General features: G+C 42.6%; 1 protein-coding gene across 3 annotated transcripts in view; it reads left to right on the top strand.

Annotated features, from left to right (window-relative positions):
- rap1gds1 (RAP1, GTP-GDP dissociation stimulator 1) overlaps window positions 1-16411 on the top strand; it is a 79914-nt gene extending 63503 nt beyond the window's left edge. For all 3 annotated transcript variants that reach the window (XM_055641233.1, XM_055641234.1, XM_055641232.1), the window contains 5 exons: window positions 493-618; window positions 5220-5359; window positions 6115-6241; window positions 11201-11329; window positions 15744-16411. In XM_055641233.1, coding sequence (XP_055497208.1) covers window positions 493-618; window positions 5220-5359; window positions 6115-6241; window positions 11201-11329; window positions 15744-15871 — 650 coding nt within the window. In that variant the 3' untranslated portion in view covers window positions 15872-16411. The remainder of the gene's footprint in view (window positions 1-492; window positions 619-5219; window positions 5360-6114; window positions 6242-11200; window positions 11330-15743) is intronic.
- The last annotated feature ends 1793 nt before the right edge of the window (window positions 16412-18204 follow it).

Raw genomic sequence — 18204 nt, 5'->3', positions numbered from 1 at the left:
GCTTTGGAGAGGGTGCAGAAAAGGTTTTAAGGATTCTGCCTGGATTAAAGTGTAGTAGATTTAAGGAGAGGTTGGACAAACTTGGATTGTTTTCTTTGGAGTATCGGAGGCTCAGGGAAGACTGACATAAGTAGAATTTTCATTCAGAATCATTTTCCCCAGGGTGGATATCAAATACTAGGGATGATGGATTTAAGGTCAGATGGAGAAAGTTTAAAGGAGATATACGAGGCAATATTTTCACAGAGTGGAGGGTGCCTGGAACATGCTGATAGGGGCGGTGATGGAGGCAGAGTGGATAGGCACATGATTTGCAGGATTGGAGGGATATGGATTATGTGCAGGTAGAGGGTATAAGTTCAATATGCATCATGTTCAGGATGGACATGTGCTATGCTGTTCTATCTATCAAGCTGTAGTTTAAATCTTTATTTTCCATTATTATTGTCTACTAACAGAAGAAAATCACCACTTAATTCCCCTTTCTTTCAGTATTAAATAAAGCAAAGATGCTGTCTGCAGGAGTTGCAGAGGAAGTGTTGAAGTTTCTCAAGTCTGAGATGCCACCTGTCCAGTTCAAACTACTCGGAACGCTGCGCATGTTAATTGATACACAAGGTATTGTGGATGTGTATAAAATGTTTACAATAAACTGCATTTCAGAGTCATAGTATTCATCAAATGATTGAAATAAGTCTGTGTATAGTAGTGAGGTATTTTAGAATGGGCAAACAATGTCCTAAAACATGAACAAGACTCGGCTGCTCGACCCTACTTTAGACTTTAGAGATACAGCGTGGAAACAATCCCTTCAGCCCACTGAGACTGTGCCGACCACCGATCAATCCGTATAGTAACACTATCTTACACACGGGACAATTTACAGAAGCCAATTAACCTACAAACCTGTACATCTTTGGATTATGGGAGGAAACCTGTGTACCCAGAGAAAACCCAGTCACACGGAGAACGAAAAAACTCAATACAGACAGCACCTGTATTCAGGATCAAACCCAGATCCCTGGTGCTGCAAGGCAGCAACTCTATTGCTGCAGCATTGCGCCACCTTAGAGTGTTTACTGTTTCCTTGCACTATCCTACTCTACCCTTGACACCCTTGTCTTGTCAATTTCTACCTTGAATATATTCAATATTCACCCCCACCTCTTTCTAAGATAGATAATTTCAAAGATTCACAGAAGAAATAACCCTTTATTTCCATCTGAAATGGACATCTACTTATTCTGAAACAATCACTCCCTAGTTATTAAAATCAGTGGATGCACCCAGTCAGAATCTGTAAGTTCCCCTCAGAAATGTATCCTTCAATAAGATCACTTCTCATTCTTCCATACTCCAGTTATCATAGAGTCAATCTACTCAATCTTTCATCATACATCAATTCTTCGTCACATCAATCAATCCAGTGACCCGTCTCCCGATGAATTACAGGTCCACCACCGATTTTCTGACTCCCTTGGTTCCAGAGCCTTTCTGGATTATCCGTTTTGCCGGATCAATAGTCACAGTCCCCGTGAGGAGTTCAATCATACTTGAATGGTCTGCCTAGGCTGCCGAAGGACCAAGAAACCAGCCTGCAAAGTTGGCCTCGGAAGTTGGCAATGGGAACGGCTACGGCCAGGCTGGACTTCCAGAGCCCCGGCTGAAGGGGCAAATTCGACCCACCAATCAGCCGCAGAAGTCAGCTATGGGAATGGGTCTGCCGGCTGTATCTGGACTGGAGTTCCAGAGCCCCAGCCGCACAGGGCAAATTAGTCTTGTCGATTGGTACGGAAGTGCCGATGGCGTCATGATCGTCTGCCCTACCCGGCCTAGACATCCAATTTTCCGGGGGACTAACGGGGGGGGGGATGCACTCTTGTGATTTTGTCCGGATTAAAGGAGACGCCAGATCATCAGTTGCCGGAAAATCAGTGGTGGACCTGACATCAACAATGGCTTGTAAAGTTTATCAAAATTTCCTGGAATCATACATCATCCCCCTTTTTAACAAGGACTAATTTTTCTTTAGACTTAATTGGTCCACCCACCTGCTGGCTTTGCGTTTTATCGAGTACAAGGACCCTCCGAACCCTGCAGCATTTTGTCATCTCAGTCTATTTAAATAATTAATCACATGTTCTCAAATTATACCCCATCTGCCAGCTACTTATCCACTCAGATGAGTGTGTTCCCTTTCAAATTGCTAACACAACTATTTTTCTATCGTCAGAAAATTTGGCTGCACCACTTTATCAACTTATCAATGCGCTATATGTCATGGGGTAAAGGAAAACTGACCTACACCCCCAATCTTTGTAGAATCAAAGAACTGCAGATGCTGATTTATACCAAAAATGGACACAGTGCTAGAGTAACTCAGTGGGTCAGACTGAATATCTAGAGAAAAAGGATGGGTGACATTTTGGGACGGGTCCTGACCTGAAACGTCACCTATTCATGTAGCTATAGGGAGAGGTTGGGCAGGCTAGTCCTGTTCCTTGGAGCGCAGAAGGCTTGGGGTTATCTTATAGTGTATGAGATCGTGAGGGCAATAGTGTGAAACTGTGTCTAAAGGAGCCTTTCAGACTTCTTCAAAATCTGCAAAAGGGGCGTGGCCTGAGACGTCACTTATCCATGTACTCCGGAGATACTGCCTGACCCTCTGAGTTACGCCAGCACTTTGTGTCTCTGTGTATCCCCAGTCTTTGGCCTATTTGCACACTTGTCAGCAGCTGATTACAGACTTTTCAGGGACGAGAAAATACCTGTCTGATGCTCTGGCCCACCATATGAAGACAGGACATAATGAATGTTAGAACTATAAATAAAAGAAGGATTTGGCCATTCTGCCCCAAGTACCTGCTCCAACATTCAGTAATATTTTCCCTGGGTGGTACATTTCTGAAATCACCTCATGTTGCTTGATTCCCTTGTATTGATCTGTCTATTGAATATACTGTATGACTGGGACTCCACAGCCTTTTTGGGTAGAGATTTCCAAGGACTCACTGCCCTTTGGTTGCACAGACTTCTACTCATCTCTGTTCTGAATGCTGGACTTTTTTGGGGGCATTATAAATCTAACTCAGCCGGGGAAGCATTACATTGACTCTGCCCAATGCTGTCATTACTTTCCTAGTGCCCTGTACCACAAAATAGATTTCATAATTTTTGCCTACCAGTATCCAATCAACTGATCTGTAGTCCACGATTTCTCCTTTCCTGCTGTGATTTGTTTTTAGAGACAATTTCATCCGGTCCACAAGTAGAGAGTAGTCCTGATCTACCACCTACAGCTTGATTGTAATCATACATAATCTTTCTGCTGACTGGGTAACATGCAACAAAGAAGCTTTTCACTGTACCTCGGTACACTTGACAATAAACTAAACTAAAGAAGCATGTCTCCTTGTGGTAAGGAGTAGAAAAATCACTTGGGATTCTTGTGGAGGGTTTTGATGGGAAGCTTATATCAACAATATCAGACTTAAATGGGTCTCATAGGGTCTGCTGATGCCCATCTGTTGCCCTGCATGAAATCAGTGCTTTGCAGCCGTACCAGGATAAGCTACGTCTTTTCAGAAACTGTAAGCAAGAGAAATCTGCTGCAGGGAATAGAAATCTGTGTGGTTAAACTTCAAGCATGGTTTTCGTTATCCTAGTTCTTTCATCTTCCCACATAGCTCTAGAATGACATAGAACTTGAAACAGTACAGCACAGGAACAGATCCTTTGGCCCACAGGGTCTACGCTGAACAAAATGCCAACATAAACTAACTCCTCTGCCTGCACCTGATCCATATCCCTCCACTCCCTGCATAGCCTCTTAAATTCCGCTGTCGATATACCTCCACTGTTAAATTTTATTTTTTTTTAACTGAACTAAAACCACAAAATATTGGAGAATCCTTGGTGATGGAATCTAACCCAAGATAAAACATTTATTTAAAAAAAAAAAATGTCTACCAGTCCATCTAAAAAGCAGCTTTCAGAGACACCAAGTAATTTGTATTGACCATAGCTATCAGACTTGAAGGGAAATTATCACTGATACCCAGGCCAGTGTTTGTTTATCAATCAAAACCATCTGGCCAGTCTCGCATTCTGTGTAAACTTCAGCTCATCCAAAGCTCTGCTGCCTGCGTCCTTCTCCACACCGAGACTGTCAGCCACCACCTGTCACTGAAAAACGCGGACAGCTAATCTAATTCATTTCTCTTCCTTGGGCTCATTACCCTTTTATCTGCTTGTGAACCATCACAGGATGTTTATTAACCCTTTATGTAAAATCAGGGTAGCGTAGCATAGACAGTAATGGTAAACATAGAAATTGGGCACGGGAATGGGCCATTCGGCCCTTCGAGTCCGCAACGGCTAGTTTTATGATAGCATTTAAGTCTTTGAGTTATTGTGAAACATCATCTCCAATTGTTATTTTAATACTTCTGATTAGTTTAGTTTAGAGATCCAGCATGGAAACATGCCCTTTGTCCCACCGATCATTGATCACCTGTGCAAATTACTATTTTCCAACTTTGTCATCTACACACTAGGGGCAATTTCACAGATGTGGGAGGAAACCCGTGCAGGGAGAACATACAAACACCACACAGACAGAAACTCAAGGTTGTTATCAAACCCGGGTCTCTGGCACTGCAAGGCAGCAGCTCTACGCTGCGCTGCCATGCTACCCATCTAATACTAGAATTTATTGTCAATAATGGGATTTCTGAAAATAGACACAAAGCTGGAGTAACTCCGGGACAGGCAGCATCCCTGGAGAGAAGGAATGGGTGACGTTTCGGGTTGAGACCCTTCTTCAAACTTAATTTCGGATTGGATTCAAACGTAATACCAATGTCATATTTAAAATAAGAATTGGAGGACCCATTTAGTTGTTTGTCTTAAACAGAGCAGTTCAAGTGTTGAAAAAAAAAGACACACTCAGCAGGTTGCTGGAGAACATGGATAGGTGACATTTCAGATTGGGGATGCATCTTCTCCAGAGATACAGCCTGACCTGCTGAGTTACTCCAGCCCTTTGTGGGTTTTTTTTTTGTAAATCTGCATCTGCAGGTTTTTGTTTCTCCAGCTCAAACGCGGAAGCTGGTTTGTAACAAAATATAGTAAACAGCTTAGAAATTGTTGGTGATTTATAGAAGAGCAGTATCCTGAAGCACGTTCTGCTAATTCTTTGTCTGTATATCCCACTGCAGCTGAAGCAGCTGAAAAGCTGGGTAAGAATATTAAGTTGGTCGAACGTTTGGTAGAATGGTGCGCCGCAAAGGACCACGCGGGTGTCATGGGCGAATCAAACAGGCTGCTATCTGCACTGATTAGGCACAGCAAGTCAAAGGTGGGTTCAAGGGACTTCTCCTTTCTAAAAGTGACATCCTGGAGCGGGAACTATGTATATCTGCTCAAGACGGTTTCAGATACGCTCCTGAGTAATTAACTAGGCGCTGAATCAGAATAGACATAAAGTGAAAAGAAAGTGATGTAGGATAGTTTAGAACGTTTAGAAAACTTTTGGGGTGAGAAGAAACAAAACTTAATCAACATTTCTAGACGCTCTTTGGTTTGCCCGATACTTGTTGACCTCCCAGCAGAGCAGTCAGTCAGGAAAAGTTGCTGACTGGCCCGCTCCAGACTGCAGGAATACGTGCTGAGGAATGCAGTGAAGCTTGGTGCAGCCAACTTCAAGACTGGGGGAGGACCACAGTCCAGGATCCTTCTGCTCCTGGACATTGAGGGGCAGGTGTGGTGGAGATGCCCCTCCAACAAGGGAAGGGATATTATCCCAGGGGGCCACATGTGTGGTAGGATAGACATAAAACGAGGGGGTAACTCAGTGGGACAGGCAGCATCTCCGGAGAGAAGGAATGGGTGACGTTTCGGGTCAAGACCCTTCTTCAGACGGGTGCCGGGTATAATGATATTTCTGAGCCTAATAAATATGTGTATAGCCCCTGAGAATGTCAGAAGAATGTCACGCGCACGCACACGCAAACATCAAAATTTTCAAACCTCTGCACCTTGCTAGGTTTCATTTTGGTTTATTCATACTTAGTGCCCTTCATTGCTAAACTGCTATTTCATTTCTTTTACAAGGATGTTGTCAAGACCATTGTTCAAAGTGGTGGTGTGAAGCATCTGGTCATAATGGCAACCAGTGAACATGTTATAATGCAGAATGAAGCTCTTGTTGCTCTAGGACTGATTGCTGCTCTGGAACTTGGTAAGTGTTGAACAGATAAAATCTGGATTATTATATTAAGGAGTTTGGTTCAATAGTCCTCTTATTGTCACTTGCAAAGTGCTCGCACAGTGAAATTATTTTTTTCTTCCAAACAATCCAGTAGAATATTGCCATAAATAAAGTATTGCCGGGTCTGAAGAAGGGTCTCGACCCAAAATGTCACCCATTCCTTCACTCCAGAGATGCTGCATGTCCTGCTGAGTTACTCCAGCTTTTTGTATCTATCTTTGAGTATTGCCATACCCCAGATCCCCAATTGGCAAGTGTACAGAAATAGTCTAAGTGAGTCTACATGCAAAAGGTGCCATTTTTGGCACCATTTTCAAAGTCCACGTTCTAGTTCATGTGAGCGGTGCCGGTTCCAGGCAAGTCCCAGGTTGATGTGGGCCTCCAGCCATTTCCATTCTTGACGCAACATCCCTCTCGTCGCCAGTCAACCTTTGTACCCCTGGGGCACTGCTTGCAACCGACCACGAGGCCAGACTCTCCTCTCCTACCGGCCTTGCTCCTCACCTATCATCCCCGGCTCCATCCTCCCGGTCTCTGGTCTTCAGGGGACAAGAATAGACTGTCACGACAGCCTTCCCCTTCCAGGCAGGCGGTCCGCTGGGTCCAGGGAGCAGGGGACCGGTTTGGCAATATCCTCCTGCAGGCCGCGATCCGCTGGGTCTTCGATTGGCCACAGGGGACCGGCGGGTTCCCCCTGAGGCGTGATCCACTGGACCTCTGGTTCGCTCGCAGGGGCCTGGCTCTGTGGGCTTCCCATGAAGCTGTGAGCCGCTCGCAGTTGTAACTTCCATTGGGTCATGGAAACTCTTGAGATAGTGAAGATTTATGTTTGGAAACATATCTGCCAATAGATTCACAAGGAACTGCAGTGCTGGTTTACATTTAAAAAAAACCCACAAAGTGCTGGAGTAACTCAGCGGGTGAAGCAGCATCTCTGGAGAACATGGATGGATGATGTTTCGGGTGGAGACCTTTCTTCAGACTGATTGAGGTGGAGAGTTTAAGTGGAGTTTCAAGTGAGTTTATTGTCATGTGTCCCTGATAGGACAATTAAATTCTTGCTTTGCTTAGCACACAGAACATAGTAGGCATTTACTACAAACCAGATCAGTGTGTCCATATACCACAATATAAATATATACACAATAACAAATAAACTGATAAAGTGCAAATAGCAGATAATGGGCCACCAATAATCAGTTTTCTGAGCCAGGTTTAATAGGTGTGGGTCTCTGATGATACTTTGGGCCTTTTTGAGGCAGATGGTAGGGAGAGATTGCCAACATATGTCCGGGAGAAAAGAGAAGCTACAGAGGACCCTGCTGTACAATAATACATTTAAAAAATGCCAAATCAGTTGTAATACTAGAAATACCAAAGTTCTCCATCTAGAAGACTGTGGGTTCCATTGTAGATTCATCTTCACTATTCTTGCCAGTCTTGGTGCTGTATAGCATTGTAGGCTTTGTTCTACACTTAATTTTGTCATTTTTCTAACTAATAAGATTTGTTTTAATTCTATCATCCATTGATTTTCAGTATGTTGTGACTGAAAAGAAGTAACTTTCCTCACTATGGCTACCTTCATTATTGTTGCAATTGGCTTAAGGACAATGTAGGCCATATTTTTCACTGAGATACTTAATCACTGAATTAATAATTATTAATCACTGAAGGTTTTTTCATCTTTCATTCGCGCTTTATTCTTAAATTCTTCTTTGGGCAACTTAGCGCAGATGACGAAAAAGAAAGCACCAGTTTTTGGAACACATTTGTTTCTATTCTAATAAAGAGCTGGTGCATTCGACCATGTGCCAAATCCTCTCAAATAACTGAGGAAGTTGATGCATTGGTGAGCTTTCTTTGCATCAAAGTGCTGAGCCCAGGACAGAACATTACACAAGTGTAATCCAGGAACTTGAAGCTGCTGATGCTCTCGACCACTGTCCCTAGGCTTTTCCTTCTTGAAGTCATCAGTCAGCTCCTTGGCCTTGCTAACGTTGAGAGCAAGATTGTTGTTATGGCACCATTCAACCAGATTATTGATTTCCCTCCTGTACTCTGTCCCGTAATATCGTTAGTGAATTTAGAGATGGCATTGGAACAGCCAAGGGTATAGAGAGTGTAGAGGAGTGGATTGAGCACACAGACCTGAAGTTATGCTGTGCTGATGTTGTTGCCAATCAATATTTATTAGGGTCTGCCGATGAGCAGGTCAAAGAGCCAGTGGCACAGGGAGAAGAAGCGATCTAGTTCCCTGAGTTTTTGACGATGAGTTTGAAAGGAATGGATGGTGTTGTACACCAAGCTGTACTCGATGAGCAACCGTCTGACGTATGTATTCCTGTTGTCAAGTGGTCCACTGGAGAGCCAGTGAGATTGCATGTGCTGTGTAGAGTTGCTGTGGTGGTGGGCGATTTTGAAGTAGGACCAGGTCATTACTGAGACAGGAGTTGATTTGTGTCACAACTAACCTCTCGAAGCACTTCATCACAATAGGTGTGAGTGCCACTGGTTAATAGTCGTTGAGTCATGTCACCGTGCTCTTGGGCACCAGTGTTATGGATATCCTTTTAGAACAGTGGAAGTGGGTGGGGGTACCTCAGTCTGGAGTTGTGAAGAGTGGTAGATGTCTGTAAACTCCAGCCAGTTGGGCCACATTAGTTTTGAGAATGTTTCCAGTAACTTGTTTTGTGGGGAAAAGTAATGAATTACACTGGTGAACAGTGTTCCACATTGCTTTCTTATTTATATATTATTGCAGATGTACCGTTCTGCAGGCATTTTCTCCACCTCACAATTTTAAAAACCCTTTTTTTTTTCTTTTTTAAATGGGGCTTTCACAAAATTAATGTTCGCTAATAGGTGCTCCCTGATCAAGAGATATATCCACTCGTGAAATTTTTTCCATACTCTTTTATGAATATTTGAATGAGATGACATTCTTTTAATATATAATATAGGCCAGGCCCCTTGATGAGATCATCCTTGTATCCCAGGATTCTGTCCAGTAAACCTTCATTGCAGGGCCTCTAATGCATTTCTTTACATATACCAGATATCTCGTCATAGCTCTTTATAACCATCACTAAAACGTTGTTCTGCTTCAACCATGCCTTCCGGCAGTATGTTAAAGATTCCAACCACCTTCTGGGTGAAAATAAATCCTCAGATCCCTTCCAAATCGTACTTTAATTTTCCAAATCCTGATTTTAGATATTCCCTGCTGGGTGGGGGGGGGGGATATTTCATACTATCTACTCATGTCTATCTATACAAAGACACTCTGGTATCTCTACCAATATTTCTCAGACTCTTGCTTTTGAAATTACATCTTTAGATTAGAAATATCTTTAGAGAATCTTGCTTTTCTATTGTTCCTATCAAATTGGATAACACCTCCATATTATACCACTCACATTATTACACTTTGATTGTGTACAATAACTGTTTTATCCTCACAGTCCACTTTTTCACTATCATTTAAAATATAAACATGGATACATCATACATGGTTATCTCATGTCATTATTGATATAGATGGTCTTTCTGTTAAAGCCGACCTATTCCACTTTTATTTGCATTTTAATCAGTCATAAATCCATGCTAATTTATAACCTCCAATTTCCTGACACTCATTCTAAATAGTAGATTTACAATGATATTGCCAGGACTGGAAATTGTAACTCTGGAAAACCTTATGAACTAGGATTGTTTCCTTTGGAACTCAGGACGCTGAGGAAGTAATGAGGTATCTAGAGTAATGAGGAAGAACCTATTTTCTATAGCAGAGGAGTAATAATACTAGAGTAAATTGCTGTAAGTTATTATTCGGATTAAAGAAGAGATGACTATTTTCACCAAAGGTGACAGTGATTGAGCTAGAGAGCCTTGCTAAATTGGATGTGTACTTGAAAAGATGTGACCTGCAAGGCTGCAGATCTTGTGTGGGATGAGGTTAGCTAGTTATTTAAATTGCCACAAAGTGCTGGAGTAACTCAGTGGGTCAGGCAGCATCTCTGGTGAACATGAATAGGTCATATTACATGGTCCGATCCATGTTTTTCGAAGATGCTGCCTGACCCGCTGTTATTCCAGCACTTTGTAATATTTTTGTAAACCAGAATCTCCAGTCCCTTGTGTCTTCTCTTTCAATTGCCAAATATACTTCCCTGTTATATACTTTCTTGGTATCCCAACTACTTCACAAATGTTTTGCCTTTTACTGTAGAATTGCGTCTAAGTTTGTTAAACTTTTTTGACAAATCCTTATTGCCCATTAAACCTCTCTCTTGGTGCGGGACTATAATTTACTTTGGTGAATCCATTTACACAGTCGCTCTTACAATTCATCTTTTATCCCTATTGCAAGTTTATATCTTGTTTTGAAATCCATCACTCATTTTTTTAATTAATGTTGCTCTTTGCTTTTGGGTTTAGCAACAGTATCGGCTGCCTCTCATCTAATAATATAACTTGTGAGCAGTGTTTGGTCCATGGTTTTTTCTGAATTTCCCCCCGTCAGAATGTAGGTTAGTGAGTTATAACATTTCTCTCAATTTTCCCTTTTGCTTAATTATTTTTATTCAGTTTCCATACCGAGTTAACCTGGCCCTCCAAAGCAGTTTTTAAATTGAATTTGAAGACCCTCATTTTGGTTGCTGTTCTTGCACTCCTTTTGCTTCACACAATAGTCAGATGTTCAAGACAGACCTTTGAAGTAAAAGATTTGGTGTTAGATCAAGGAAACAATGACAGTGATTCTCCAGTGCAGTACAGGGAGACATGATATTAACCTACAAATTTATTATGTGTGGGTCTTCATAGTCAGCAAATTGTTTGGTGTCTAATCGGGAAATGCTTATAATTTTAAATAGCATTTGGTGTCTGTTGCTTAGTTTTGATTTGTATTGATATCTTCCCCACTAGGTACAGCTGAACAGGATCTGGCCAATGCTAAACTGGTGCAAATTTTACACAAACTAATTTCTGATGATATCAGTGCTCCTGAAATCAAGTACAACTCACTGATCATGATTTGTACCATAATGGGCTCGGGTAAGTAGCTGGTGGATACCAATAATTTCTGTGAAATTCATAGCCTTGCCTAATAATAATAATAATCCAGCTGATGCAGTGCATCTACTGCACCAAGTCTGGTGTCAGGTTGATAGCAATATAAACATGTTTGTGTTTTTTGCCAGTGAACTCGGGATTTTGGGCCGTGTGCATACCCATTGATTTCCACTACAGGTTTCCCACTGAGGTCTTGTTGAAGAATGGTATAGGAATAATAACATTTCTTTACAATGCACCTCCTGTCCTAACCTTTGTCCTTCCCTTTTGGGAAGCTCAGGCTGGCTTGAACTGGTGCTATGGAACCAAGTACAGATTGGGGAAATCACTTTGTCGAGCATGTGTGTTTTAATGCACTGGAGTGTTCATAAGTCATAGGAGTAGAATTAGGCCATTCGGCCCATCTACACCGTTCATTCATGGCTGATCTATCTTTCCCTCTCAACCCCATTCCCCTGCCTTCTCCCCATAACCGTTGACACCCTTACTATTCAAGAACCTGCCAATCTCTGCTTAAAAATACTCAATTCCACAGATTCACCACCTTCAAACTCCTCCACATCTCCATTCTGAAGATACATCCTTCTATTCTGAGGCTGTGCCCTCTGCTCTTAGACTCTCCGACCACTCTCTAGATGGTTTATAAGTTAGATGGCCTCTGTAAATTGCCCCAAGTAGGGAGTAGATGAGAAGGTGAGATAAGATAGAACTAGTGTGAACGGGCGATCAATGGTCGGCATGGACTCGGTGGGCCGAAGGACCTGTTTCCACGCTCTCTCTAAACTTGGTTGTAGTTAAATTCAAATAAAACTTCTTTGTCTATATAACGTCTTGGCCAGACTGTACAAAAGAGGGAAATACTGAACCACTATTATTACAGGTATAAATAGCCTTTCATTATTTGTGAACTAATAAAAATAGTTTCCGTGTTGCTGAGCTTTCTGTTGCCTGCCCACTGTACTTGGGTACACCCCAACTTCACGATTCAATATTGACCTCTCCCACTTTACCTACTTTGCTTTTTCTGTCTGTGTGAGAACTTGCTCTTTCTACGTGTAATAATTGTGGTTCAGGATTTCCTTTATTTTTGTACACTGGCATGAACAACACATTGTATAGACACACAAGTTTTAGCCGATCTTAATTACTTTATGAAGTTTAGAGATACAGCATAGGAACAGGCCCTTCGGCTCCCGAACCCACACCGACCAATGATCGCCTGCTCACGCTAGTTCTATGTTATCCCACCTTTGCATCCACTCCCTACACTCTTGGGGAAATTTAAAGATACCAATTAACGTGCAAACCTGCATGTCATTGGGGCGTGGAGGTAACACCTAGAAGAAGCCCACACGGTCACAGGGAAAACGTGCAAACTTCACACAGCGCCCAAGGTCAGGATGAAACCCCTGGTCTGTGGCACTGAGAAGCAGCAGCTCGACCAGCTGCACCACTGCACCGCCCCTGTCATCTGATAGAGATATTACCTTTCTCCTATCCATCCTTCCCCTATCTTTTCTGCTACTTAAAGTTAACGTCTTTTTCTCTCCCGGTTCTGATGAAGGGTCCCAGACCAGAAACATTAACTGTTGCACTGTCTACAGCCTGTTCTGCTGAGTGTTTTCAGCATTTGGTTTAAATTGAGACAAGCAACTCACGATATTGGCTCCACATACAACATGGACTGGATATCTAGTCTTATAATTAGTGGACATACGTTAATAGCATTTGATGTGCATGCCTGTTCAAGCTAAACTAATAACAGGCAAGGCTGCCTTCCACACAGTGCTATAATTGCTTGTCATACAATCAAATTTTGAATTGGCCAGATGTCAATTAAGTGCCAGATACTTACAACACTTTATTACTACACCTAGAAGTTGATTAGGCTTGGAGCTACATCACTATCTCATTAATCATAAAAGCAGTTGAAAGTATTGAGAGGGTGGAGAGAGGGAAGATGTGAATGTTGTTTTGGAGGAGTTGCTTTGCCTGACACTCAGACATCAGAATTACTTTTCAATTAAAATTAAAGGGTTGTGAGAGTATCTCTAAAGATCTTTAGCAGTACTGCTAAATTCAATACTGTTCATCTGGTCCCCATATCGTGTGATGTATTTGCACTGTTTAAAGATCAACTCTCATCATTTATGGCTCTCTTTGGAGTTAAATATTGCACCTTACAAAAGCAACATTGAGGGGGGCATAGTGGCGCAGCGGCAGAGTTACTGCCAGAGACGCAGGTTCGGTCCTGACTACAGGCGCTGTCTGTACGGAGTTTGTGTGTTCTCCCTGTGACTGTGGGTATTATTTCTGTGCTCTGGTTTCCCCTCATTCCACAAGCACGCGGGTTTGTAGCTTAATTGGCTTCTGTAAATTGCTCCAAGTGTTTGGCTAGAACTCGATCGATGGTCGGTGTGGATTCAGTGGGACGCAGAGCCTGTTTCCACACTATATCTCTAACCTAAACTAAAATTACTTTTTGCTCAATTTTGTTTGCAATTGATGCTGACTGGCAAATCTATTGGACACTAATTTGAGAGTAACTAAACTGGTTGGTACTGAGTCACCCAGGAGATATTAGATAGTATTTATATAATTACTTTTTGCCTTTTTAAACTGCTGTTAGTTATCTGCCTATCATAACAGTGATATTGATGTTTACATTTGGATAAGACCTTTTACATTTTTTCCCCAAGTAGCATGCTTCGATAAACAAACAAGATTGGTGCTATTTTTAGTTAATTCTGTAAGATACCAATGCAGCATTTGATGCCTAAGAACTCTGTTTTGTAATATTTAGGGCACCGAGGCTCAGTTTTTACTCTTTAATTCTCTGAATCCATTAATATTTATTTTTCTGCTATCGAAAATAAACTCCAGATGCTGGTTTATACCAAAGGTAGACACAAAATGCTGGAGTAACTCAGCGGGTCAGGTAGCTTTAGACTAAAGGAATAAGTGACGTTTCAGGTCGGGACCCTTCTGCAGATTTTGAAGAAGTCTGAGTTTCCTCTACTCTGAGCAAAAGGCACAGGTTCAAGTTATCTATTTCCCTCATGACCTCATACACTTCTATAAGATCACCCCACAGCCTCCTGCGCTCCAAGGAATAAAACCTTAGCCTGTCCAACCTCTCCCTATAGCTCAGGCACTCAAATCCTGGCAGCATCCTCATAAATCTTCACTACACCTTTTCCAGCTAAATGACATCCTTCCTACAGTAGAGTGACCAAAACTGGTCACAACACTCCAAATGCGACCTCACCAATGTCGTACAACTGTAACATAGCATCGCAACTTCTATACGCCGTACCCTGACTGATGAAGATTAATGTACCAAAAGCCTTCTTGACCGCACTATCTATCTGTGATGCCATTTTCAGGGAACTTAGTACCAACACATAGGGCGCAGGTGGCGCAGCGTTAGAGTTGCTGCCTTGCAGCACCTGAGACCCGGTTCGATCCTGACTAAGGGTACTGTCTGTACGGAGTTTGTACATTCTCCCTGTTACCACGTGGGTGTTCTCTGGTTGCTTCAGTTTCCTCCCACATTCCAAAGACTTGCAGGTTTGTGGGTTAGTTGGCTTTGAAAAATTGTCCCTAGGGTATGTAGGATAGTGTTAGTGTACGGGGATCGCTAGCCAGTGCGGACTCAGTGGGCCAAAGAGCCTGTTTCCGTCCTGTATCTCCAAAGTAAACACAACACTCCTAGATCACTCTGCACTAAAATATTCCCCAGAGCCCTGCCAATAAACCAGGAAGGTCATCCCTGATTTAACTTCCTAGAATGCACCTCCTCTCACTTATCTGCATTAAACTCCAACCATTCCTCTGCCCAATTGCCCAGTTGTTCAAGAACCTGCTTTAATTTTTGACGCCTTTAAGCTCAGAGGGGTAAAATTTAAAGGAGATATGTGGGCAACACAGAAAAACTAAAGGAAAAGGTGGGTGCCTGGAATGTGCTGCCAGGAGTGGGTGGTGGTGGAGGCAGATATGACAGTGGCATTTAGGAGACTTTTGGATAGGCGCATGATACGGATAGAACACGTTTGAAGAATATGGGCCAAACGCAAGTAGGTGGGATTAGTGTAGATGTTGGTCAGCATGGGCATGTGGGCCGAAGGGCCTGTTTCCTTGCTGTATGATTCTGTGACTCTATGAATATGCTTGGAATGGATGTATATAGATCATGTGCAGTCAAAGCAGATTAGTTATCTTGCCGTCATGTTCGGCACAGACATTATGGGCCGAAAGGCACGTTTCTGTGCTTGACTGTTCTATGATGTCCAGAAACCTGCTTCGGCCTGAGTTAAAAAGCTGATTCTTAAAAATACAGTTTTGCTTATTTGTAATTATTGATTGTAAATCAGGAATTTTTTTTTTTTCCTTTCAGAACAACTTAGGAAGGAAGCGCAGGACATGCCATTCAAAGAGATTGTGTCAAAGCTTCGTCGCCACGAGAATAAACTCGTAGCCCAACAGGCATTAGTGACGGAGCAAAGACTGGTGATAGAAAGCTGAGATCTGTATCCGACTTGCCTGTTCAGTGTCTTGTCACTGGGTCACCTTCGTCTGCTGTGAACTGCTCCTGCACCACCCTCGCTTCTCACTTCCTGTGCATGCGTTAGATTGGTCCAGTCTCGGCACAAATAAACTGGCACCAAGTACTCACAGCCATAAGCTGTGGTTTTTAAAGAGGAAAAAAAAAGTAGCCAGTTGTCATTCCATTGTTGACTCGATGTCCCTTGTTGCCTGAAACAATGTGGTAGAACTTGCATGTTGTAGTAAAATAACAAAGTGACAATGTTTATAGGAAGAAATGCACACCCGTCGCAGGTCGTGATATAATGCCTTGGGGACTGTGCAGGATGCAGAAATTAAACCTGGGTTGTCTTTTTGATTCAGATGTTGAGGCTTGCTCCATTCTTAATACTTCTAAAAGCCACAAAAAGTAGAAACTATAGTGTGCTTCATCAGTTCTTCCCAGGTAATCAGATGTTGGCTGTTAATGGTGTAAAATCATGGTACCTAGAATTAATAAATTAAATCTTGAATTCCCAACTTTTTGTGTTTTAATTGTGTGATTTGATTTAGTTTTGCTCCAAGACATCTACATGTTGGGAAAACTTTGCCTCACCATCTGACATTCTCCTGTCATATTGACCTGCATGGGCTTTCTCCGGGGTGCTCCGGTTTCCTCCCACACTCCAAAGACGTATAGGTTTGTAGGTTAATTGGCTTCGGTAAAATTGTAAATTGTCCCTAGTGCGTGTAGGATAGTGTTAGTGTTCGGGGATCGCTGGTCGGCGTGGACCCAGTGGGCCGAAGGGCCTGTTTCCGCACTGTATCTCTAAACGGTGAAAATGCGGACTGCTTCTAACAATAGAAACTTGCTCTTGTTTTCATTTACAATTTGTTTGCTGCCCCTCAACCTCTGGGGAAAATAATCTCTTCAGAAACTGGTACACAAAAAAAACATTGAGATGCTGAGATAAGCATGGTAAACATCTGAAGTACTAAATGCACATTGAAATGGCTTTCTTCATACTCTCAATGGCTTGCAAATAGACTGCATTAAAATTTGAGACACATCTTAAAATACTAATTATTTTCCATAATAAAATGTAAAAAATTATACAAAATTCAAATAAATAAAAATAATAACATTACGAGAGCAGACTTGAAATCCCCCCCAGAAGTCCCCCCCCAAAACTGTGGTACTTGGGCTGGGTGAGGCAGCTGATCTCAACCTCATCGGGACTTCCGTTTGTCCCCTGTGGTGGGGGTTCTGAAACTCTGGGTCAGTCGGAGCCGACAGATCCGTTCCCATAGCCAACTTCCAAGGCCATATTTGCGGGCCATTACCTCCCCCAGTTTTGGAAAAGTATTTTAATGACATTTAAAAGGTTTGTTGGGATGTTAGAACCTAGGATATTTGAGCACCTGCTGACATAAAAGGATTTCCCGAAAGTGTAAAGAGCATTCCTATTTAAGGAGAAGATTCTACCCAGTTAAATTGACGTATATCAGTCCTAATCGTCATACCAAGTGGCTTCTAGCAGAGGCATCCACCATCTGAACAGTCAATTCTGGCATCAGTTAAAATTCCCTAAAAACGGTGGTGTAGCAGTAGAGTTGCTGCGTTACAGTGCCAGAGATCTGGGTTTGATCCGGGAGGTTGAGGATAGATCTGGTAGAAGTGTAGAAAAAATATAATGCTGAGCGAGAGTAGACAGTTCGTAACTTTTTTCCCCCATGGTGGAAATGTCAAAGAGCAGAGGGATTAGATGGTGTCCATTATTCCCAATTGTCCGCTATAGTCAAATAATATGTACAGTAAAAACAGCCAATAAATATACACTTTACAATATTATTTAAAGTCCGGTCGGCCCATACACTCGGCGTTCTGGAGCAGTTCCCGCCAACCAACGTCCCTCTCCACGCCTCAGGGTGGTACGGTGACAGCGGTAGAGCTGTTGCTTCACAGTGCTAGGGAACCGGGTTAAATCGTGACTACGAGTGCTGTCTGTTGGGAGTTTGTACGTTCTCCCTGTGGTCACATGGGTTTCCTCCAGGTGCTCCGACTGTTTCTATCCGACACACTGAGTCGTCTGTAGTGTGTGAGGTGGAACTGTATGCGGAGCGCCCGGGGTCATGAGGGTGCAAGGTCATGGGGCACATGATCACACTCTAAATTGTCTCTAGTGTGTAGCATAGAACTAGTCTACTAGTACATGGTGTGGCGAAGGACCTGTTTCCATGCTGTATCTTTAAACTATTTTGGTGGATGGGGGGGGGGCGGTGATACACGGGTGAGCTCATATTGTCACAATGTCTTTGCCTTTGCACAGTGG

This window comes from Leucoraja erinacea, chromosome 1 (assembly GCF_028641065.1).
Source record: "Leucoraja erinacea ecotype New England chromosome 1, Leri_hhj_1, whole genome shotgun sequence".
Lineage (NCBI taxonomy): Eukaryota > Metazoa > Chordata > Chondrichthyes > Rajiformes > Rajidae > Leucoraja > Leucoraja erinaceus.
Note: the sequence above shows the minus strand (reverse complement) of the source record. Positions and strands in the feature narration are given on the sequence as shown.